Source organism: Pagrus major, chromosome 19, assembly GCF_040436345.1.
Source record: "Pagrus major chromosome 19, Pma_NU_1.0".
Taxonomy (NCBI): domain Eukaryota; kingdom Metazoa; phylum Chordata; class Actinopteri; order Spariformes; family Sparidae; genus Pagrus; species Pagrus major.
Window position 1 is genome coordinate 3,645,714 of NC_133233.1, and position 25,059 is coordinate 3,670,772.

The 25,059-nt window shown below is 39.4% G+C and overlaps 1 protein-coding gene across 1 annotated transcript in view; it reads left to right on the forward strand.

The window, feature by feature from the left end:
* plppr5b (phospholipid phosphatase related 5b) overlaps positions 1 to 25,059 on the forward strand; it is a 158,254-nt gene that overhangs the window by 132,480 nt on the left and 715 nt on the right. The window contains exons 5-7 of the mRNA XM_073488533.1: positions 2,028 to 2,278; positions 11,846 to 12,022; positions 16,583 to 16,717. Of these exons, the coding sequence (XP_073344634.1) occupies positions 2,028 to 2,278; positions 11,846 to 12,022; positions 16,583 to 16,717 (563 nt within the window). The remainder of the gene's footprint in view (positions 1 to 2,027; positions 2,279 to 11,845; positions 12,023 to 16,582; positions 16,718 to 25,059) is intronic.

Genomic DNA, 25,059 nt, shown 5'->3' on the forward strand with positions numbered 1-25,059 from the left:
TTATTATTAATTAACATAATATAACTTTACAAACTTAGACAGAATAAAAACAGAATAGAACAGGCTATTGTCTAGCAACAGTGGTGATGGTGATGTGTGTTCACCTGTTTGCAGTGGTCCACATCACAGAGTTCAGTGTGGTCCTTATGTAGGTGTAGCTGTATGTTCATATGTAGCAGCTCTGGGATGCCCAGACAGGCAGCTGCTATAAAGATATTCAGACAATGAGTGGTTGCTGAACCTGCCTCCAGTGTTAACATGACAGCAGGTGCTGTGCCAGCAAGGAGAGAGACTTGGCTTCTGCTCTCATGAATGTGAACAGCTATTTCACACCGCTGACTGAGATGATTATGGAGTTACACCTTGCTGCTGTTGATTCAAAATACAGAACGCTGCTTGTGTTGGAGCTGTAACTCTTGCTGTCTGAAAGGACCTCAAAATAATATCATGAAAAAAACAGTAGTGTCATAATTTGTCCCAGCTGTTTTGTTGCTGCTTCTTCTCTATAAGTGTAGATTTATTTAGTCCATAAATCCGTTTCATCCAAGAGCATCAGTGAACATTACTGAATGCACAATGCTTACTGTTATGCTTATGCTTATAACAGAAGTGGAACAGGTAAGCAGGGAAAACATCTTCCAAACAAGCAAACATTTGGGTGGAAGACACTGTTTTACTAATCCCTCACTCACTAATACAGTGTGTGATTCTGCAGATGCATGCAGGTTGGTGGGTGAGACAACAGTGATTTGTTCATTTGTCTATTAGTCACATCTTGGTTTTCTTGTTTTTTACATGAAATGAAAAAATTAAATAAAATTCCTCATAGTTCTCATTTTCATTGGTTGCTCTTTATTTTGTTTGTCTTTTTTCAGGTTGAAAATAATTTTGTCAAAGCATCAGTAGGCCTATTGATCTCTTACTATTATTTACTAATGTAAAAACGAGACTTATACTTATATTGTGAGGAAATCAAAAATCTTGCAAGAGTGGTGCACGGAGAACAACCTACTGCTCTATGTCGGTAAAACCAAGGAGCTGATTGATGATTTAAGGGAAAAGTAGGCAAAGACACACACCCCGGTCTACATCAGTGGAGCTGAGGTGGAGAGAGAGAATAATTTAAGGTTAAGGTTAGGGAATCAGCATCATAGAGAACCTATTATGGTCCTTACACATCTCCAGCCAGGTAAAGAAAGCTCAGAAACAACTGTATTTCTTAAGGAAATGTAAGAAGGCAAAATTCCCATGCCATAATCTACTTACACTTAATCCTTTTCAGTGTCTTTGTGTGTGTTTTTTTATTTGAATATTTGTATATATGTTCTATGTGTGTGGCATGAATGGGCTACAACTTCCATTCATTGTGAATCCCTCTGTTGTAAAATGACAAATAATATTTTGAATTTTTTGATATTTTTGTGTAGCTTGTCACACACTTACTCTCTCCTGTCAGACTTTGAAAGCAGTCAAAATGATTTCCTCAGACACAAGCATTTTTCAGACTGTACTTTTGCCTTTTTGAGCTCCTCATCATTTCTACTCTGAGATAAAAATGTTGGACGATGTCTTGTTTCTTCCAAAACCCATTCTAACAAAACTAATTTAGTCTTGATAAAAAGACGTATTATAAAAAACTTGAAGACTAGAAGGCTATAAACAACCGTTAATGCAGCACTCAGTGTAGGAGCCAGTGTTACACCTGTACTCTCTCATAATTGTCTAATCCTGGAATATAATCCATGGCCACTTCTTCAACGGTATTTCTCAGAGAAAATATCATCTTGTATTCAGGCATATGGTATTAGTTTGTCTGCAGGTTGGTGGTGGTGAACTGAATTTGACAGCTAAACTTCTGCATGTTAAGCTGTGATGAGGTGCATTGGTAGCTGAGTTGGCTGGTAGAGTGACAACCCCCACAGTGTATTTTTAATCAGCTCTACCTTTTCAGTCTAGAAAACATTATTTCTGTTAGTAGCTCCATCTGTCCCATGTGTGCTCCTTCTTAACATCTTTTTTCTTTGCAGGAGTCTATACCTTTGGCCTCTTCACCGTTGACATCTTTGTCAATGCTGGCCAGGTAGTGACAGGGAACCTGGCACCATACTTCCTGACGGTCTGTAAGCCCAACTACACTGCACTAGGCTGCCAACAGGCCCTGCGCTACATCAGCCACCAGGAGGCCTGCACAGGAAACCAGGACGATATCCTACGTGCCCGCAAGACCTTCCCATCCAAGGAGGCTGCACTTAGTGTCTACGCTGCACTCTACCTGGCTGTGAGTTACTCTGCTCCTCTTGTATTGACTGTAGGTCAAATGTTTTACTCATGGTGGTGAGTAAATTAATTTACCAAAATACTTGCAGTTTACATTTTTAAGTTTGAATTTCCAAACATCCCTATTTATTGAAGCTCTGTATCTGCTGCTATAGCTTTATAAAAGGATAATCCAAGTTTGTTAAAACTTTATTTACATAATTTATAGCACATTTTTAGTTTGTTTGTTCAAGGTCTGCTTGATTTTTCAACCTATTTGGTTGTTTTCCTGAGGACAAGCTTAAAATACAATGAGGTGTTTTTGGAGGAGTAGCCTGCCTGATAATGTAGGTTAATTAGTGAAGGTAATGTGATCAGAGTTAGACAAGTTGTAGGATTAGACATCTCAACAGCATTTATTTGTAGAAAACCCAAAGTATATTTATGTAAGTACAATAGTTAGTGTACTACAGGGCTTGTCTGTCAAGTACATTTACATACAGCAGCAACAGACCAACATCCAAGTGAGGATCATAGAGATGAAGGAGCTGTTGTGTTACATTAACAACCGAGCCAGCTGAGCTGGCTAACCTACTACTACTCAACAGACTAACCTACAAAAAAGGGTAACCTACAGCAATAGCAAAACTTACAGCTTTGGAGCTTGAACTTAGTGACGATCCATCCTTGAGCTTGAGTTTCAAAGCACATCCTGCCATCCACATGTTTGTGTAACAGAAGTTGGCATTAGCGAAAAAAAACAGTGGTCACTGGATGTAAGCAGTTCTATGAGCACACATTTAGCCCTTGAGCAGAATGTGACACCGGGTGACGGTGACAGAACCCGGATAGTGCCCATGCCTCACTTGGGTCTTATTGTCATAGTTTTTTGCATCATTTCTATCAGTAATATTAACATTGTACTCACCAAGTTAAAAGATTGAACATGTTGAAATTACTTAAGAAATCTGATGGGCCAAGAAACATAAGCAGTCATAAGTTCAGACAGGTTAGAATCAGACCAACAATTTTGCCAAACTTGTGTGGAAGAAAAAACAAAGGCTGACAGTAAAAGTGTGACCCAAACTGGTCCACCATAGTTTATAGACCCACTCTCACCCTCATCTTTCATCTATACTTGCTGTAGTTTTCCTCACATAGTTGTAAAATTTCGGCTTTGCGCACATTCAGTTTCCCAAAATGTTGAACTATTCCTTTAAACTTCCTTTCAAATGAGATAGGTATTTTGTGCATAGTTGAAGGGGCTCTTTTTAGCAATTTAAATGTGTTTATCACTTTTTCATTAGCTATACTGAGCAGATTGTAATGTGGCGTCATAAAGGAGACTTTCCCCATCTCTCTCAGTTGGTATACATGCCTGTGGCCGATTTGTTTAAGCTGTTTAATGCTGCTGGATTGGATTTCTTTGTGAAGGACTCAGGCCAAATTTTCCACGACAGTCCAAAGAATGTGACTTTATGCACGTTCTTGAGTGCCTCATCTCAGTGCCTCTCTCCGCTCCGTTAACAGAGAGCAACAGTAGCTAACGTAAAAATGGAGTCTGCTAACATTAACTCATGACCGGCTTCCAGCACAAAACAGAAGTTTCACAGAGTTCCTTTAAGTGGGAAATATTTGAAAAAAAGATTGGGTGAATGAGAACAGGGGCAAAATCACAGACTTGAAGGAGTGTGTAACGTTTATAAGAGTGCTGAGAATGTCACTCAGATAATGGCACAAAAGCTGAGTAAAATGATCCCATGTTCAAGTGATTCAATTTTCTAGTTATTGCATGGCTGCCAAGTCAAATTATACAGTCAGACCAAGTTAGCATTTTCCAATCCCAGTTTTCTCTCATTGATGTTTTGTCTTTTCTGGAAGTGTAAGAATATGAGTATTACATTTATGCAAATCATATTCAGCCCAAATTGCTTTTGCACACAGAATGTTTAAACATCAATTGAGTCACCAGCCACAAACACAGTTATTCACTCAGAGGAAGTAGGTAGAGGACATCCCAGGACATCCTTCAATTTCTATTCATTTTTACTTTATTTGCGAACAAAATCTGCTCAAATTTAAGTGGGAGTTTCAACAATTTGGGGGAGTCTGTGTGAAGAAAACAAACCCTTAACCTTGACCTAGATAGCAATGTAAGCTATTTTTCACATTGTTGAAGATATGATCACCAAAATGAGTTAGATGTTGAGGTCAAAATTAATTCTGAATTGCCTTTTTTCCTTCTAATTGTTAATATGTTAATATATGGATTGATAACCATCCACGCCTTTATGCATGTATTTGGATAGGATTTGGCAAGTCATGCATGAAAGTAGCCTGTGAGAGGCAGATAATCAAGCTCTGGGGAAAAAAAGATGCAATTAAATATTAAATACAAACATTACATGCATAGAATCTGAGTGGTAGTAATTTGTGTTGTACAGATGGTGTTAATCCTGCTAAGCTCTACCATCTGCCCTTCCGCCGGTGCCCATTCTCTTAGCTGTATGGTCATCAGCCGGCGGCCAGCCTTCTTTGACGTTCTTAACCTGGAACATCTCCTGATGGCATTGCAGTGAACATTGACAATTTCTTGACACAACCTGCAACTAGCCTGCTTTAAGAGTTGCTGGCTCCCCATCTCTTGTCCGTCTTCTCTGCCTCTGTCTCTAAGAGTGCCTCTCTGGTGGCCTTATGCAGTCCTCTTCTCTTCCCAGAAAGCCTCTAGTGCTGACCTCCTGAGGCAACTTCAGCTGATTGCCTGACTCATGACACTCCCTCAGGTTGTCCTAGTGCTCCTGCCTCCCCTCTGCCACAGCCTTCACCTTGATCTCCCCTACCCCATCCTTGTGACTTCTGAGATACCAAGGTTCTTCCTCTCCTACTTGCTGGATCTGGACCACAAGCTGGGTAGATCACCCTATCCTACCCGCCCTGTTTAGAGCCAGCCTGCACTCCTGGTGCTACAGTCTGTTCATCATCTTTTGCACTTGCGATTCAGCCCACAATTTCCTTGCTCTCACCACCTGCACACCACCACAACACCACATGCATGTCCTTCACTGTCACATTGAAGAAGTCCCTCAGCTCCATCATCAGTCTTGCCTTTTCATGCCTGTACCCGAGAATGCTGGATTTGTCTACAGGCAGCCAGATTACTCACAACACCTGCCTTGCTGTCATGATGGCTTTGAATACTGCTACAAAATAATACAGAATGATACGGAAACAGAAAAGTCCAGTGCAAAGACAATGAGCTGACCAATATGTGTTGGGTTGATGTAGGCTAACATGCAGGACTTTTGTCTGCCTCTGAGCGGTCGGGGTTTGTTCCCAATCATGTCGACATATTCCATGCAGCCCATGACCATGGACCCTGGCTCTCATGCATCTGGTAATGATATAGCCATTGTCCATCAAGTAGGTGGTCATTCTTCTCCCCATGACTGAGAGGAAAATATTACCCTTAATTTTAGGCTGGGCTATGCTCCTGAAATGGCCAATGATCTTGGAGATCTGCTCTGTGAGAATGAAGACTGCTATGGCCCTTTGCCCCGCTGAAGGGATGATCAGTGTGATTCCAAACATCTCTCATCAGGGTCCATAGAACTTTCAGCATTGTTGGGCAGTTCTTATACAGCTTGTACAGTATGCCATTTAACCCCAGTGCTGATCACATCCAAAGGATCGCCTGTCTGACCTTATTGAGTTTGGGAAGTAACATACTGAACAGGGCTGATGGCTGTGTGGGCTTTGACACGTAACCTGGTGTAGCAGTAGCAGTTATACCTCATTAATCCATCAACCTTTGGTCAGCAGTCCAACATGCTTGAAAGTTTTAAACCACAGAGAGCAGTGCAGCTGCAGATTTGTGCCCTGTGTGATTCGCTGTGGATTTATCCTTTATGCACGAATCAAACATTTCCAGAAAGGCTCTGATTTTTGCTGATGGTCTGATTGCTTTGAATTTCTGTGTCAGAGAGCCAGTATCTGCCCGAGTGCCCATGAGCGTTGGATACAAGGCTTTGGACCGTCAGTGACCCCTTTCATGATGGGGAGAGCAGATTGCCTATGTTATCTAGGTCATTTAGCAAAGGCCATTGTGTGTGTGCAGTTTGGTGTTGAGAACATGCATGCAGTTTGCACACACAGACACTTAAACACAATAGCAGAAGGGCACACACAGAACCCTGCAGCTCTGAGGACATGATGATTCCTCCTCTTCAGCCTCTCATTGTCAAGGCCATTATAGCAATGCTACCCAAGCACAGCCATCCAGCATCAGCTGAACCTGAGGATTTATCGAAACAAGGCCGTAATTACTCCATAATTAATGGTAATGTGAAGACTCAGTTATGCCAATCGTAATGTTTTGGCCTGAATCTTCAAACGGTTGTGTCATTTTTAGCTGCAAGTATGAAGCAAGTCTTAAGATCCCTAATTCTTATTATTTTATCGGTGTGGCTCATTCCTTTTTTTGTTATGAAAATAATTTACTCATTAGCATCATTTTGAAAGCATGAAAGTGGGTGTTTTCTGACAATAAATGATAATGGTTGCCAAGCAACCAAGCTGCATCTCCAAACATGTGAAAAAATCAAGTCAGTCACTTTAAAAGCGGCAAATCTGTGCATTCAATATGGTATATATAGGTAAAAAATATCACATTTCCTTTACCTTTTATATAATTGATATAAAAAACGTTTTAAATGAAAATACTTGAAGACACTTAAAGAAAAGTCAGGTACCAGAATCATTGTCATTTTTAATTCATCAAAGCACATTATACATTTGAAAAAGGTCAAAAGGACTGTCATGGCTGTTCTAGTGTTAACGTGTAGATTTAATAATTTTGTGACCAATAGGGTCATGTAGCCCTAACACTTCACCCTTCCCCTCTATCCCAACAAGAATCATAACAACCTACCCCAAGGTGTACACATGCAAAACAGAGGGGTTGGGCTCCCCTACAGGCCTCCACTCCCCCAGAAAGCCCAAACATAAAGATAAAAAGGAGAATGTATCAGGGGTGTGGGTCTGGACCCAAATAGGCATCTATCTGGCACGCAAAGTTATTATTATTATTTTTGACAAGAAATCTAAATAGGCATAGAGTGGTCTAGAAGACAGGCAAACATGCACATCATGCAGCAAAAGACAGAAACAAACTGATAGCTTTGTTCAAAACTCAGGAAAAGTTGTCACTAAAAATAGAGTGTTCACAGAGTATTCACAGGCATTGAGTGGACACAGAATAAGACTTTATTACATATAATTATAATAATAATTTACGTATAGATAGATAGTAAAACATTAGTGAAGAGTATGGATCCAGGAGGATGTTGAGTAGCTTATGGATTTTGGATGTTGCATGGATCAATCTGTAAGGACTCAACTCGGAAAGTGGAGGGTGGCAGTCCAGAGGACCAACAAAAAAAACAACAAAAATCTACTAACTCAGATGTGTGTTGTGTCGTAACGGCAGCAGAAATAAGAAATAAACTGGAGACAATAAAGGTATTTAAATCATTAAGCTAAACAATAAAGAGTCTCAAAAACTTGCCATTTTGCAGGCAACAGGAATAGTATCCACAGGCTGACAGGCACTGAATCCACTGCCTGACTCACTGCTGGTACACACTCATACATAAATGAATCTTGTGAGCCATGAACCTCAACCTCTGTCTCATCTGTTTACTTCAGTGTACGACCTGCAGAACTGCATGTATGGGAAGTGTCAAAAGCACCTTTCACATACAGGAGCTGGTATCAGCAGCAATCAAGTCATGTCGAGTATAGGGGTTTGTAGTGCTCAACGGTCTCAACATTGAGGGCATATAGCTACAGTAGGCCCTGAGGAGAAAACATGTGTCATTCAGACAATAACTGCACCGTTGAAACCAAGCTAAACATTGTGACATAGTACTCAAATTAGTTTATAAGGCAGTTTAAGGTTGCAGTGCTTCATTTTGATTGCTAGTAGTTAGTCTGATCATGAGATAAGAAAGATATGGGGACATTTGCATTATTACAGCAGCAAGGAAGATAGCAAAAATAGAGCATCAATATAAACAGTTGTAATAAATGAGTGAAAAATATAAAGTAAAAAAGCAGTAAGAACAATACAAACAATATAAATAAAAAACAAAACTCAGCAAAAATATTTACCCCATTGCACAATGACATGCTGAAATTGTCCATCGTAGACCGAAAAAAACGAGAGCCTTCGTCGGTGCTGGACCGTCTATTTCCCAAAGCAGTAATGTACGTACCAGTGCAGGTCTGGTATGTACCAGCCTCAAACAGAAATGGCACAGAAATTCACTTTTTTTTTTTCACTCAAAATACAACCACTACTCCATGTGGTACTAATAGTTGTTTTATTAAAGATTACACATTGAAATACTCTTGTTTAGTGTCAATATATTTCTCCTAGTAACAGCTGGTACAGTTTTGCGAATATGTCATCAGGATAAATACATTTTGACAATGACTAAAATTACATAGCACTTTTGTCCATGCATTACAAGGTTTTTGCCATTCAAGCACACACTGCTTGCAGGACCATAGGAAGCAAAGTGGGGTTCAGTATCTTGCCACTTGGATACGTGGACAGGAGGAGGTGAGGATTGAACCACCAACCCTGTGATCAGTGACTCCACAGCTCTATCTGTGTGTCTCTGACTGAGCAGCTCTTCCTCAGTAATACCACAGGAACCCATGTGAACATGGCAAGAAAGAGATTGATGCTGAGCAGAGGAAGAGCAGTTCAGCCTCGTCTCCCCAGGTTGAATTTTTCATTTTGCAGCACTCTCCGTTTAGCTGACAAGCCTCTGATATAGTGACCATGCCAACAGCTGCTAATGTCCGACATTAAATAGGAAATATTGGTTGGAGCCTGCACCTAGCTGTGAAAAGCTTGCAAAGGCTGTTAGGACAAATCAAGTTGACTTAAGGAGTCTCAAGTCAAATGAGGTCTTACTGTGAAACTAAACAACTGAACACACGCACACACACACATAGATAAATAGATACATACATATATACAGTATATATATATATATACAGTATAAATATATATATATATATATATATATATATATATATATATATATATATAGTATATATATATATATATATATATATATATATATATATATATATATATATATATATATATATACAGTATATATATATATATATATATATATATATATATATACAGTATATATATATATATATATATATATATATATATACAGTATATATATATATATATATATATATATATATATATAAACACACACACACACACACACACACATACACACATAGTATGTGTGTGTGTGTGCGTGTATGTGTGTTTTGTAAAGGTCAACTGGCAGGTTTGTCTGCGTATCATCAAGTATAAAATTGATACTATATGACAGCTCATACAAGCCACAACTCACAGGGAGAAATTCCCTTGACCCAGTGAAGGACAGGCCAACACACACACACACACACACCACGGTGCAACCTGATAATATCTGTCAATTATGACATGACATGAATTAGGACTGCAGAGCAGGGACATGATATGTCAAGGGGCAGTGGCAACTGATACACACTGACCACCAACCCTTTCTCCTAGAAATGATGATTGTATATTACTTGTTTTTACAGTTATGTTATGCTGAACAATGTAATTGTTGTAACTGTAACTGCCTGGATTATGTTCAAAGACAATGTTTCTTTGAGTGACTAACATGTACTATGCTGCAGTCGCAGCAGGTGGCCGGGGTGGATGATAGGTTAACTGCAAGACTGTCACACCAGAGCCCAGGGTTTGCAACCCTCCAATCCCAATGTTGACAGTCCGTAGTAGGGAAAAAGAAATCAATTCAAATAAGAATCGAGATTCTAATCTCTATGATTCAGAATCCATTCAGAAATGTCAAAATCAATTTTCTTAATGTTATTTAGGAGCACGATGTTGATGGAACGAAATAGGCAGAACTGAAGTGTGAGGGTAGTGCAGCAAACGGATAATTTACAACAGCACACACTAGATTTATCTAGTTCATCTTCAAACAAGGCAGTGGTTGCAAGCATTTCTTTTATTTAATGACTGGTTAATCAATCACCTTTGCAAGACGAACATTAAGCAGGCCACATGTTTGTGATCACTTTTTATGCCTTACGAGACATTACGTTGTAGCATTAATGGAGCGGAGCAGCAGTCAGAAGTAACAATCAAGACCAGCTGACAACCGCTAACAAGCTAACAAACACACACCGCAGCATTCAACATGTTAAACAAACTGAAGAAAATAACTCTGCTCAGTCTGTTTTACCTCAAAAACTCTGCGTCTGCTCAGTGTCTTGTACAACAATGGAGCTAACAGTGCAGCAGAGACTTATAACGTTAATAACACAGCAGAGCACACCCCATTATTTTGTTATCCGCATACACACATGCATGCTTTCAAATTAATTCAGTCATTAATTGGTGCTGTTAACATTTTAAAACATTGAAATATTTCTACGGATCATTTAACTTAATTTCCAGTTGTTTCTCATATTCTATTTCAGCAGATTCACAGATCCCAATTAATGGTTTAGCACCAAAAAATCTGGAGCAAAAGACTGAAAATAGTGCCCCCTTTTCTGTCACTCAATTAATAATCAATTTTGAATCAAAAATCGTTTTGAATTGAAAATCGATTTCTGAATTGGATTGGACATGAGTTTGCCAAAGATTCACACCCCTATTTGCTACAAATAACCATAAAAACGTTGAATAATGCTGTGGTGGTTGAGGTTATTGAGAGGAAAGTGTATTGCAAGATTGCCTATTTTGGCGGCAAACAAATGAAATTACATCGGCAGTGGACATTTTACTGATATGTTTAGACTTTCCAGGTGGAAACGTTTTTACCTCCGGCGTTTCCAAATGGTATTACTGCCCTGGATCATTTCTGTTTTCCTCAGAGTAACAAGTACTAACAACACAGGACAAAACATGCGTTTATCATTAATTTACTCTACAATGAAAATGTGAAAGCACATAGTTATGATGCCAGGCTCCCAGTCTTACTGAATCACAAGTCAGCCTTCATTTTCCCAGGAGATTTTGTGCCCGGTGGTAGATATAATAGTATTATGAGAGTGAGGTTTATGGAGAATTGATCTAAATGCTGATGGTGTCATTATTCTATAGCCAGTACATTGTGCAATCAACATGCTTCGTAATGATACGTTATAGCAAAATACTAAAAAACATTTCTTCATTATGTTAAAATTGATCATAAAAACAATAACTTGTCAGCGTTACGGTTCCCTCAAAACATTTTTGCTCTTAAAGATTAGTTGTTTAGAAACATAGTTTGTAGGATACAGAGCTGCTGACCACATAACCAAAAACAGATATCACCTCCATCAGGGCACTCTGCAGGGTTCACAACAGTTTTAGTTGAGTAAGTGCAGACGGACTGAAGTAGGTGAATAAGGTGTTAAAGTTTCTTTTTGCTTGCTTACAGAACTAGTGATTTTTCAAGATGTTTAAGAGTTCAGATGATCTAATCCTTGCATCCCTCTTCCCTGGCAGATGTATGTGACGTGCACGGTGCAGGCGAAGGGCACTCGTCTGGCCAAGCCGGTGCTGTCTCTCGGCCTCATGTGTCTGGCATTTCTCACCGGTCTGAACCGTGTGGCTGAATACCGCAACCACTGGTCAGACGTCATTGCAGGCTTCATCATTGGCACTGCCATCGCCACTTTCCTGGTGAGACTCACTGTGTGTTTATGTAGGACAGAGGTATTTAGATCTGTGGAGTGTGTAGGAGACATGCATACAGTTTTTCCAGCTGTGATGGTTCTATATTTACTATATTATTATATATACTTTCATGTACTTCCTATGCTATGCACACATCCAGAAAGAGGTAACGGAATTTCTCAGTTGACCAGGTAGTTATTTACCTCAAATCCCTCTGTTGCCTTTTGATAGAGATGGAGGAAAAAATCAATTACATAATTAATGTAAGTGTTAGTAATATAATGTTGGTGGAATGGAGAGTTGATAGAAGATATATAATGAAAAAAAACAAGGAAATAAAGTGAAATACAATCTACAATCTAATGTGCACATTTTATTGTATTATTTTGTCTTTGATAACTGAACAATATATTTTTACCTCCACAAAGGAGTTTATGGTTTTTCAGATTTTCAGATTTCCATGAAATTTGGATGGAGGATGGGTCGCAGCCCAGAATATAGACCCCATTTACTGTTTGTGTGGATCTGGATAACGGGGTGGATCCAGGATTTTTTTCTCACTTTCTTTAACATTCAATTTATTTCTCCGGGAATTATGCATAGGTCTTGATGAAAAAAAATCAGGCCTATTAAGATGGCTGATATCTGTGAGTGGGAGCAATTTAATGGAAATCTAAATAGAAATCTTGATCAATTGGATTTATATGTTTTATTTGATATTTGAAGGGGACTGTTGGGCCATGGCGGAGGTATGCACTCTACTACTTCTGTCCTCTTCTAATTCTAGTTTTCATTGCAACATGAATTCTCAAGCCACATAAAATCTGCAGTGTGGAACTTTTGTCTCCTCCTTCTGGCAGTGAAAGTAATTACACAAACGCTGTCGACAGCGGAAGCCATGGCTCCACCATACTTTGCTGTAGCCTGGTGTAATTCCCGTGTTTTAAGTGCAGGATATCTTGCCTCAGGAACAACACATATCCTGAGGCTGTCCGTGACTTGAACTCTGATGCACAAGCTCTTGTAGCTGCAGAACAGACATTAGCTAACAATATTACTTCTGCCTGAGTGTATAACTGTTTCTGTTGCTCTTATTATATGTATCTGTGTTGTCTCTCCTATGTTTCTAAGAGCTGCACAGAGTTGTGTTCACTCAACTGTATTGACAACACAATAAAGTATTGAACTGAATTTAAATAATTAGCACTAAACACAAAGTGCAGCAGAGGCTCATGGGAATGTCATTGGTACAGCAAATGAGAAATTTGTCCTGATTATGAAGCTAGACAAAAAGTCAGAGATCATCAAAGTGATTATAGTCCGTCATGTGGGGAACACAAAGGTTTTAACCTAATTAGATTGCAACTCATCCAACAGTTGCATTGTAAATGAAAACAGTACTTCTGAGAGAAAATAGGAGCAGCAGAGTGATTAGCATGGCATGACTGTTATACTGTTGCACATCAGTTAGTTCTGTGGGAATGTAAATTATCCTGAATACTCGAACCACATTGTAAATGTGGGCTATTACAGTACAGAACAGGTAATCTCCCCCTCCTGAACGTGGCTCTTATCAGTTATTGGCCTTCATTAATGCTGACCACACCCCTCCTTGCTGCATGTTGGAGATTATTGTTCTATGTCATTATATGAATTCTAGCTTTTATTTGGAGAAATGACATTAATCATCCTTTTCGGTTAAAGAACAGTTCAACATTAGCCATAGATGAAGAAAGACCCTGTGGTATCAGAGAGTTGACCTGTACAACATCCAGCAGGGTCACAGAGTTTAGCTGCACACAGCACCACCATGTTTCTGCTGTACACATGTCTTTTATAGAAGGCTTTTCTGTGCTGCACAGTATCATGAAACACAAAGTGCTGATGAGTGGGCCCCAGATACAGCATGTTTCCTAGCAGCAGCAGAAAGAAAGGAGCAGCAAAAGAACATCATCTCCCCCTTTTTTCCCTTTTCATCCTAGTTTGTTCTTCTTATGTTCAACGGAGAAAGGCCAGTACATTCTGTGCTGTAAAAGATAGAGTGCTTGGAAAGACAGAGGCTCTGTAATAAGGCCTCACTCAGCTTCCTTACACAGAGCTCCATTAATATTGGCCCTGATAAAAAAAAACGTGCCATTAGTGATGGACAGAGAAAGGAAAAACACAAAGACAACACGTCTTTGTGATTTTTCTCTCCTTGGTTCCTCCCGTTCCCACTCCTTTCCTTTCCTTATCTTATCTTTTATCTCCTCCCCTTGTTTTCTCTCCTCCCCTCATCTCCTTTACCCTCCTCACATCTCCTTCATCCCTCTCCTCTCCTCTTGTCTTCTCTAATCTCCTCTCATTTCCTCTCCCCCCTCTCTGGTTCTCCCGCTCTCTCCTCTCCTCTCTTATCGCTTTATTTTCTCCTCTCTCATATTCCTTTACTCTTGTCTCTCCTCACATCTTTTCTTCTCGTCCTCCTCACTCTCCTCCTACTAATAAAACAATAGCTCTCATTATCAGAGAGAACAGTGAATCAGAGAGCAGATTAGCCCACTCCTGCCCTTGCAGGGATGCTATCTTATATGTGCAAATTATCTTCATAAAACACAGTTGAGATATTGGGAGCAGTAAAGATTTTAAAACGCCCTGCAGATGGGTTGTGGCACACAACAATAATGTGGTTTTAAGTATTGAGATGTAAACCCGTAAATGCATCTTATAAAAAAAAAAGAGATGCATCAACATTAGGATACAAACCAACATTTAGGAACCACAGGAAGAGCTAAAAACGCCCTTCTGTGTGTTACCAGGGTTGTTAGTCACTTTAACAAGTCTACTGAAATAATGTTTTTTGATTTATCTTATTGGATCTTATCTTTGTTTATACAATCTGTCTTGTGTTATTGTCTTCTGTGATGCAATGGCATTTTTGGTCAAATAAAATTAGGATTATTAAAACTTAAAGCAACATTACGATGTAATTTGTATTGTGTGTGATTTGTGGTGAACACAAATGCCAGTTTTCTGTAGGATGTAATGTAACGTAAAGTGTGAAAACAAAACTCTGCACGTCATAACAATGTTATATCTGGAAAGCTTATGTCTTGAGGAAAACATAATGTTCAGGTATTTTTGTCATGTGGCAGCCAAAGTTAACACTGGTGCTGTACACATCTCTGAACAGTAACAGCACGCCAAGCTAACGCAACCTGAAGACGGACAGTAACACTTAGTCATAACCTGCTACCAGCTAAACCTCTGTCCAAATGGGCTGACTTGGCTTATGATAAAAAAAATGTTGACAGCTTTGCTAACAGCCAAACATCAAGCAACTGCAACAACACAAGACATCTAACAGAGCAAGCAGCTAATGCCACTAACTATTCAAGAACAAGTCCAGCTCTCCTCTGTCTGCTGCCTTTTATTTAGCAAAGCTGTCGCTAACAACTAAAAGCCAATCTGAGATTTACTCTCCAGCCTCTTCTTCTCTTCTTAGCTTCTTCCATCATCTCTTCACCTCTGTTATGGTGTCTGTAGAGGTTGCTGAGCTCTGGTTCTGGTGCCCATTCTGGCCCTGGACCTGAAAACCTCCTTCTCTGTGGCCCAAAGCTGCTGAGAAAGCGTTGTAAACACCAACACTCCCCGGTGGTGCTCAGAGTCAGCTAACAAGGCTAACTTGTAGCTACAGTAGACAGCAGTTACAGGTTACTTTCACAAAACTCCTTAAATCAAAGTTGAGGCAACTCCTCCAGTGTGCTCCAACAATGTATCAAGTAATATGTGTTAGTAACAAATGTACACTAGCACTAGCACCCCTCTACATCTGGGCCTGATAAGCATTGTATATAAGCTTAGGGACAGAGCTCCAGAATTAATTGTTTTAAGTTCCTGCTGGGTAAAATGTCTGTATATTGTAACAATGACTCTAAATTAGTGTAAAGTGCTTCTTGTTTCAAATACTGCAGCAGAAGGAATGGCATCAAGCTTCCATCCCAGTTCAGTTGGTGTGTGACTCCCTGTTTGGCCCGTAGCTGATGGATTGGGTGTTTATGGTCGATGACTTTTCTTAAGTTAGCTAGTGAGCTTTGTGAACCTCCATACAAAGTTTCCACGTTGCACTGCTCTGTGTGATATAATGGGCTGCACAAAACTCGACAGTGCTCAGGCACCCAGAGGTCTGTGTATCTCTTCTCTGCTCAGCCGAATTCAAATTGGTTATTTCAATACGAACCTCAAAACCACCTTTTCTCTCTTTATGAGAGGAGCTCATGCACCACCCACATCCATCATAACTACAGTATACCTCCAGGAAGAAGTCAATACATACATATGTGACCTACATACACGGGTTACTCTCTTAATCCAACCAACCACTCAGGAATCAGTCCTGAAATTCAGTTACACACACATCTGTGTCCTCTGCTGGGAGACTTCCGTGTCTGTGTGTGTGTGCGTGTGTGTGTGTATCACTTGGTGTCATTTTTATCCATGTATGTAACAAATTTGTTGTGTGTGTGTGTGTGTGTGTGTGTGTGTGTGTGTGTGTGTGTGTGTGTGTGTGTGTGTGTGTGTGTTCTGTAGGTGGTGTGTGTGGTCCACAACTTCAAAGGCAAGTTACTGCTGAGCGAAGAGTCACCAGCGGAGCAGCGACCCAACACAGCCATTCTGAACATGGGCCGAATGGAGAGTCCTCTGGAGAAATACATCGCTTCACAGGTTAGTGCAGTACAACACAACACATCTGCACTCAAATACGCACCTCTGTATGCCCTGAATAAAGTCTGAACACCTGTCCATGTTGAAATACTGTAAACTCTGACTGAAGTAAACTCATAACATCAGCTTTAGACCAATATGGTTCCTTGAACACTCTCAAGGTTAGTAATGGTAATGGAGCTGATGGTAGATGTTAGCCTTACTAATCTCCAGATTTATAATGTGACAATTTTAATGCAAAAGTTACAGTTGTGTTTTGTTACTCATATAGATCCAGTAATTTATTCAAAATGTTAGTAGCTGAGTTTCAGTCCTCTGAATGGTGGCCCACATCGTCAGTGATTCAAATAGCTTCAGAGCTTATTGAAAGCTGAATTGGACACCTGCACCAAACTTTTAGGGCAAGGTAAAGGGTCATAATGTGATATTCATGTGCCAGAGCCTGTGCCAAACAAAAATAGAAACAAGTGTGGAGGAGATCAACATGGCTGTTGAACTTACAAACGTACTCCAATTCATAGTGCATGTTCAGACAGAGCAAGAGCTCATTTTTGAGGTCTTTGCATGCAAAGTGAATGAAAGGACCAGCATTTGCATGAGTGAAACATTTTTCAGCTTGAGCAAACTAGTGAGTCTATAAGTCCAGTAAGAGGCAGACCTGAACAAACAAACAGAACCAGTCCTACAAACAAGGTCACGGCATCCTTTGCTAACTAGCTTACAGCTAATTCACAGTTGGCTGTTCGAGATAAACAAGGTCAAATTTGACTTAAATGACTGAATGACCCAAAAACTGCTTGCTTTCAGTCTGAGCACATTTAAGTCAATATGCTTATTTGATTTTCACAACATTCGGTTTACTGCTCCTAGAAAAAGCCACCATAGTTTCTGTGTCAACAGGGCTCCAGACCAACTGTATCCGCTAGTAGCACTGGTGGTGCTACAGTAAATGTTTGGAGCACCAGCACAAAATTTAGGAGCAACATATTCATATTTTTAGCATCTTAGCCATATTACTTATACATCTATTGGTAATAAGTAGACAATTTACAGCAATGACAATGTTCTGTGTTATTTCAAAGGAAAAAGTCACAGGAGTAGTGCTTTAGGGCTTTTAAAGGGAGGCTACAGCGCCTCCTAAAACCAGATATTATAAAAACCACCAACGGATAACGAATAGTTTAAAGTGTCTTTAAATAGTGTTAAAACTATATTGTTTTCCCCTTTCTTATTGGGTTACAGGCTAAAACAAGGATTTGTTTTTATTCCTGTATTACCATATGCATAGTTCATTATTAGATTCCTTGTGATGCTGACTATCACACAAAAAAACAAGGTGTCTTTTTTTATCATTCCTATTAGCTCACTAACCTTGTTAGTGTTTGTTAGTAACCATGTTGCACCAGCATGTTTGTACAGTAGCCCAGAAGGGACAAACACTACACTGGCTCTAGAGAGGGACTGTTCTACACAGAAAATATCTAACATGAGCATGATGTCACACTGAATAAACAATTGAAAACAAAGTGGCCATTCAACCTGTGAAATATGAACATTTTGTGCATTTACAGGTAATTTGCACAAGCAAACATGTTTTCTAAGGAACGTTATGCTGCCCAGCTTAGTTATTTTGTTTTGGAGATGGTTCAGTTGTCATCATGGGACCTAGATATGGAAGTTCTCACATTATCATATTGTCAAGTGTCTGAAGTTACAGACACTTGACAGGTAGGTTGTGGTAGGATGTGAACCCAATCTCCATCGTTAAAGCCCTGACCTTTGGAAAGAAAGCGAATGAACATAAGCCAGGCAGCAAATATTAGTCTTACAAACCATATTTGGCAAAGCCAGCTGGTAGGATTTTTGGTAGATTTTGCAGGACACAGGGTTACGCAGGAAAATAAAATATCCACTGACATCCAAATTCCTGACATTTGATGATTTGGCAGCACACCTGGAAAGGTTAAGTCATGTTAAATGTAGAGTGACAGGTGTCTCCTACAATCAGTCAGCAGGATATGACACGTGATGCTGGTGTCAGTGTTGTCAGTGTTATATTTATTGTTGGTGGTTTCACCCGCTGAATAAAATCATACCACTATGTATCCATGTCCATTTAGTCTGAAATAACTGGTTACATTAATCAATCAGTTGATAGACATATAGAGGTCTGGTTTGAAGTGTAATTAATCAGTGAAACTATTATAAATCCGTGCTTGATTGTTTACAATGAAATATATAAAAATGCTGAATATATGCTGTTTCCAGCTTCACAGATTTGGGAATTTGCTGCTTTTTTCTGGTTCAATGTAAATAAATAATAATAAAAACCTTCGAAGTTATAGTGCCTGGTCAGAAAAACTGAGCAACTTTGAGACATCACTAATCATCACATCACTTAATAATAAAAACAAATTATAGATAACTCAAGAATTGAATCAGTTGTTCGTTGTTACTGTGTTCCCATCTTATCATAAGTGGGAGCTAATGACTAACCAATAAGATAATTAATAAAAAGCCATTGTTGCCTTGATATAAGTTGAGAAAACATCCATATTGGTCTAACCCTGGTAGAGCTGATCATTGCTGTTTTACAGCACATTTACATTTAGTGTTTCTGAAAGTTACCATTTACTCTTACTACATGACTGACAGCAGGGTCATCTTCACAGTTATTGTTGTTTTCTGACACAATTTCACCCATTAGTCCTAATTAAGGATACATGTAGCTGTGTCGACATTTTAATGACACTCCTACACACACGCTGCTGTAGGAGACGGATGATGAAGAAGAAGAGTGTGGCTACATTAAGGAGCGCCTCCTGGCCTTCCTACGCTGGCTGCAGAGCTTCGACTGGTTCCAGCGACTCAGAAACAAAAGGCAACAAACTATGAAATGGTTTAAAGCCTGAGCTCTGCCAAATCTCTGCACACATCTCAGCTGTACATTTATTTTTATTCCACATTTGAATTAAACTGATACTACCGGCTGATATTGCTCTGCAGATCTGACTTAAATCCAGATCATCCATCCCATGTGTTTATATTTAAAAAATGACAACACTGAAACATCAACAAGACGAACACTGGTAGTTTTAGTATTGAATATGAATGTCTCTCTGAGGTCATTTGATTGAAAAAAGCACTGATCTGGTGTGTTGATTCCTACATACAACTCTATGGACATGTACTTATTAATACTGCATACTTACGTTCAGTGACAGACATGTTCTAACATACAACACAATATCAGCCGGTGGTTTCACATGTAAAAATATGTCTCTTGGTATGTAAGGATGATTCTGGTTTACAAGTTGGGTCTCATTTTTGTCGGTTAAGCCATTAGTTCTGTTGTCTCCTAACACTGTATCATCACTTTAACAGCTGAGATGAATACTTGGTCAGACAAAGACAACAGCTGTATGTCTATTTAAAGCTGTCGTCCATCATTCCTATCAGCTCAGAAAACCAAGTTAATTAGAAACATGGTGACATCACTGAAAAGGACACAGGGAGGACAAGAAACACAAGAGGTTCAATAATCCATCACAGCTCAAACTTCCTGTAGCTGCTATACTTACTGCAGTTGGTCACAAAGTTCATTAATATTCCTTTCAATCTTTAGTTATACAGAGTATGAACATCAAGACAGAGATACTAACGTATAAATAACAGATAAGAATCCAAATGGTAAAGAACATGAAAGAAGGACATCAAACCAGCAGTAAATCAATCTGACTTCAACAGCATGATCCACAATGTCCCGTTAAAATTTAATGGGGACCTGTTGTTGCATGTTATTCCAGATCTCTCTCCCCTAATATCATTACTGTCAACATCTCTAACAACTCACAAAAAAACAATATGGAATGAAATTCTGCTGAGATCTAACCACTGCAGGCACATGAATGATCAGAGATGAGAAATAAAGATTCAGTTTTGAATGTGGGAACCTCCAGATTAAGGCAATCCTCAGATCATAGGTGGCTTACTGATGTACTGCAGAGAAGATAAATAAGATAAATGGGTTGTTTTTAGGCTACATCCACACTACTACTTTTTCGTTTCAAAACAATACACCATCTCCGTCCAAACGAGTGTTTTAGCACCATTTAGGTCTATTCTCTGACACGCTTGAAAACGCATATCACTCGACCATTCATGTACAGTGGGCATGCATGCGCTGCTGGAAACAGTAGGCAGATTGATTACTCTTGGTTGCTTAGTTGCAGAAAATATACAAACAGTTGTTACTTTTACTCCTTTTTATTTACTTATCTTGTTTTTAATTTCTAATATATGTTACAGGTACCAGGGTACTGAGGCAACAGATATCAGGACAAAAATGGTGATGCAGTGAAACGTGACAGCTATTCATGAAATCCTCCCAGATTATGCTATTTTTCTTAAACTAAATATCATAACACATAAATTACTTCACGTTTGTCACTGACATACATATGTAGTCTTTCCCTGAGGTTGATGAGAGCCCACCAGGACATTCAAAACTTCATTAATACAATTTTCCCACAAGTGCCCAAATCTGGCACTCCATGTTGAGCTGACCTTATTGTTGATACTAGCATCTGTGTGCAGTTCTGCATTTTTTTAATGCTACTTCTGCCTACATTTGCACTTGCTGGACTGTAGTAGCATTAAAAAATGCACAACTGCATACAGATGCTAGTATCAACAACAAGTTCAGAAATCGTTATTCTCTTATGGTAAATGGCAACATGTCAGGGGTGTGACGAATCAGAAAAGGGCACACACAGTGGCAGTCAAGAGGCAAACATGGAAGTTGGCATCATCATTTCCAGTAGTCTCCATTTCTGCCTGTCTGCATTAAAACACACATTAAAACCGTGGAGTTTTCAAACTAAAATGAGGTCCAGAAGCAGTTCCAATACTCTCCATTTTAGATGTCCTAAAACGCCGGAGTAGTGTGGATGTCAGGCATAAATGTAACAAAACTTGTGTGCAGTGCAGTAGTGTACAGGTCTAGTCACAAGTCACAGTGATGATGAGTCCTAAAGCCATTAACTGATATGAATCTCAGTGCACTATGACACAAAACATCTAATGACTGAAGTGTAGATGTCGAGATGGAGGAACAAATGACATCACCTTTGTTACATGCAGAGAAGAACTAACTGTCTCTGAACACATTTTGAAAAGCCTTGGTTTGAATTTCCTGTACAAAAGGGTTTCAAATAAAGTGTCTGAGATAATCTGGATGAACTGCCGGGTTACAATGATCGTGTGTCAGACATTTTTTTAGTGATGTCAACATGTCCCGAGATCTTGGCTACTACTTTGGTGAGTACAGTGTTTTCATGATTTAAAGAAAAAAGTCGAGGTATAACCAAGTTCAATTTCCTTTGAGCAAATCTACTGTATGTATACTGATCAAGTGCTGGCCCATTGGACTAATGAACTGCCCATGTGTTGGGCTAGTAGCCAAAGTCCACATTGACAAACCAGTTTGTATCCAATTCAGCCAAATAGAGGTTGAGGCTAATTCAGCCTAAAGTAACGTGTCCAGAGTATTTTGCACATGTGGTTGAAGTGCTTTTTCTGCTCTCTCTTTGAATCTGAGTGAATTCTCTGTTTTTTACATCTTCAGAATTCATCTTGCCTGATGTAACAGCAGCATGTTTGTGTTTACTCTAGCCTGCTGTGCTCTCTTTAGCTTTCTCTAACAAGATACACATTTAGCAGTGAAACATTGAAAATACACAGCTCCTACTGTATCTGATGATTCAATTCACAGCCTCCTGCTGAGAGCGCCTGCGCTCAGTTGTCTGCCAAAGAGCAGCGACTCTCACCTCGGCTACGACAGGCTTGGTGGAAAATTGCCTGCTCTAAAAATAACCCAGCCTAAAGATGGCTGGAAGCTAAACAAGCCACAGTGAACAAACTGCCAGGGCAGGAAAGAACATCTGAGCAGCAAAAATGAATTCCACGCTTTTATTTTGCTATTTTTCTTCTTTGGTGGGGTGGATTGATTTCACCTGACTCTTCCACATGCTGAAGCTAGCATGAAGAGACCATACCCATACATTTATCACTGGCTGAGTATGATTTCCCTGAAAGATAAATGAACATAGCTATTTGATCAGATTGTTGCACCAAATCTGCTCTGTAGAAAATTGAACAGATTACTCGCTGGCTTTAATTAAACACTCAGAAGGAAATCACACTTCCTCATTTGTGGGGGTGAATTATAGTTCATTTTATGACCACATGTTGGGGATATTTCCTCCAATATAAATGCTAATATTTCTCCTTAGTCAAATCAAAAACTTTAAAGGATGAAAAGGGAGAGAAACCATTGGCTTAAACTCGCAACATGTACAGTCTGCTGGATGGGATTATTTTAACATAACCGTCAATCCTGATCAAAATCAGGGACTGTGACTTTCAAAATAAGAGGTCCGTTATTTGATGCTGTTTGACCTCTCATGTACACAAGATGTAACTGCAACATATTCTGGTTGCATCCCATCTACATCATAGTTTAGATGTGCTCATTCACAAGTGGAGCATCTTCAAGTAAAGAAGTGTGTTGGTCAGATAAAAGTACAGCACTGCTGAGATAAATGGAGATTGATTGTCAGCCACAAGTCATGTGACTCTGAGTGTGTTAACTGGCTTGTGTCACTTATTAATGATATGTCACTGTCATATACAGTATCTCTGTCGACTGTCATAGTGGTGGTGTGCCATTCTTGCTTTAGTACCATATGCTGATTCTTAGTCGTACGCCAAGATGACAAATGTATGTTGATGCTGCTTTATTTATTATTCTATTTAATAGTGCAAAATGACAAGTCAGTTAAAAAACACACCCATGACTAATCAGCAGCCTAAACACAACCCCTTTGTACCTTGTGCCTCCCCCAGATTGTCCGCAGTTTAACATAAAAATGTAGTTGGATATGCCCCAAAACGCATTTGCGCCATGGACTTAAGACCATGTGCAATCAATTGCTTAAATAGGGCCTATTGAGTGAGAGGCTCTGCTCACACATCTGCAGGAAGTTGATATCAGTTAATTAGTTAGCATGTGTACAGACAGTATAATGTGCTGTCACTTTTAGAGTTGACAATGTCATGTTTTACCTAGGGGTCTGCTGCCATTGATTCTATTATCAGCTGTTATACTGTATTTATAGAGCTTGTCAGAATATTTCATACACTGTTTAACTCAAATAAACTCAACCCAATCACCAGAATAAATGTTGGCAATGTATGTTTTACTGCAAACGACGGATATGTCAAAACTTTATGTTTCACTTGGTACAATCTTCAAAAAAAAAATCAAATCATGGTTAAACCACAATGACTGTTGGTAGGAGAGAGGATGTGAGCCGTGTCCAGTGTTAAAGCCATATGAGGTGTACATATACTTGTTCCACCACTTGTCAAGAAACCATAAACAGATATTTAAACAACCAGTGCTGTCATTTTCTTTGACAGGGACAGTCTCAACAGGACATCATGTCCTTGCTCTCTTTGCTGTGTAGCTACTTGAGGACGAAGGGAGAAAAGGGCTTTCATCTTTTACCCCAATCCTCCTCCTCCTCTTCTCATGCTACACAGCCAAACACCCTCTGAGGTTGGATTAGAAAATCAAAGCATCTTGTGTCTATGAACAACCCTCTCCTGCTTCTGCCTCTCACTGGCATTGTTTTAAATGCTGTGATAGTTGCTTGATGGTGGAGACAAGCCTCAGTCTCTTTCCAATTGAAAAACGTTTAGGAGTTCATGAGAATGACTGGAGTGCTGCGAAGGTGTGTTTGGGAGTTATGGAGGTTCTTAGCCTAGGAGAAAATTCAGGTATACCTTCTCAAATGTGGTCATTGTGACTCTGTAGTTGTTCTAGCTCTTCAAGTACCATCTCTGTTGTAACAATTTTAAGAAATAAGGACCCAATAACAACACTTAATATTGAAACTTCACACAATTTTCACAAGAATCACTTCAAATTCTTGTCTTAGTATCTGACCCAAAGTAACCGCCTGGAACGGCTATTACAGCTAACAGTATAGGAATGTACATTTGGGTCAACAAGTGCCTGTTGTTTCCCCAAATCTCTACAACTGGGGTGGCAAATGCAAAGTTAGCGTGACCTATAGAGTCACAATGGCCACATTTATGGGAAATACAGCAGATTGAAATATGCTGGAAGTAGTAGCATAATGCTGGAATTTCCTTGAAACCTCCCTCTATTTGAAACTTCTTTCTTTCTCATTTTTTTTTTTTCTGCTGTGAAAGCTACCTTAATTTATTCTTTTATTTGGAGCTTTTCCCCAGAGATATATTTGTGGCTGAACTCT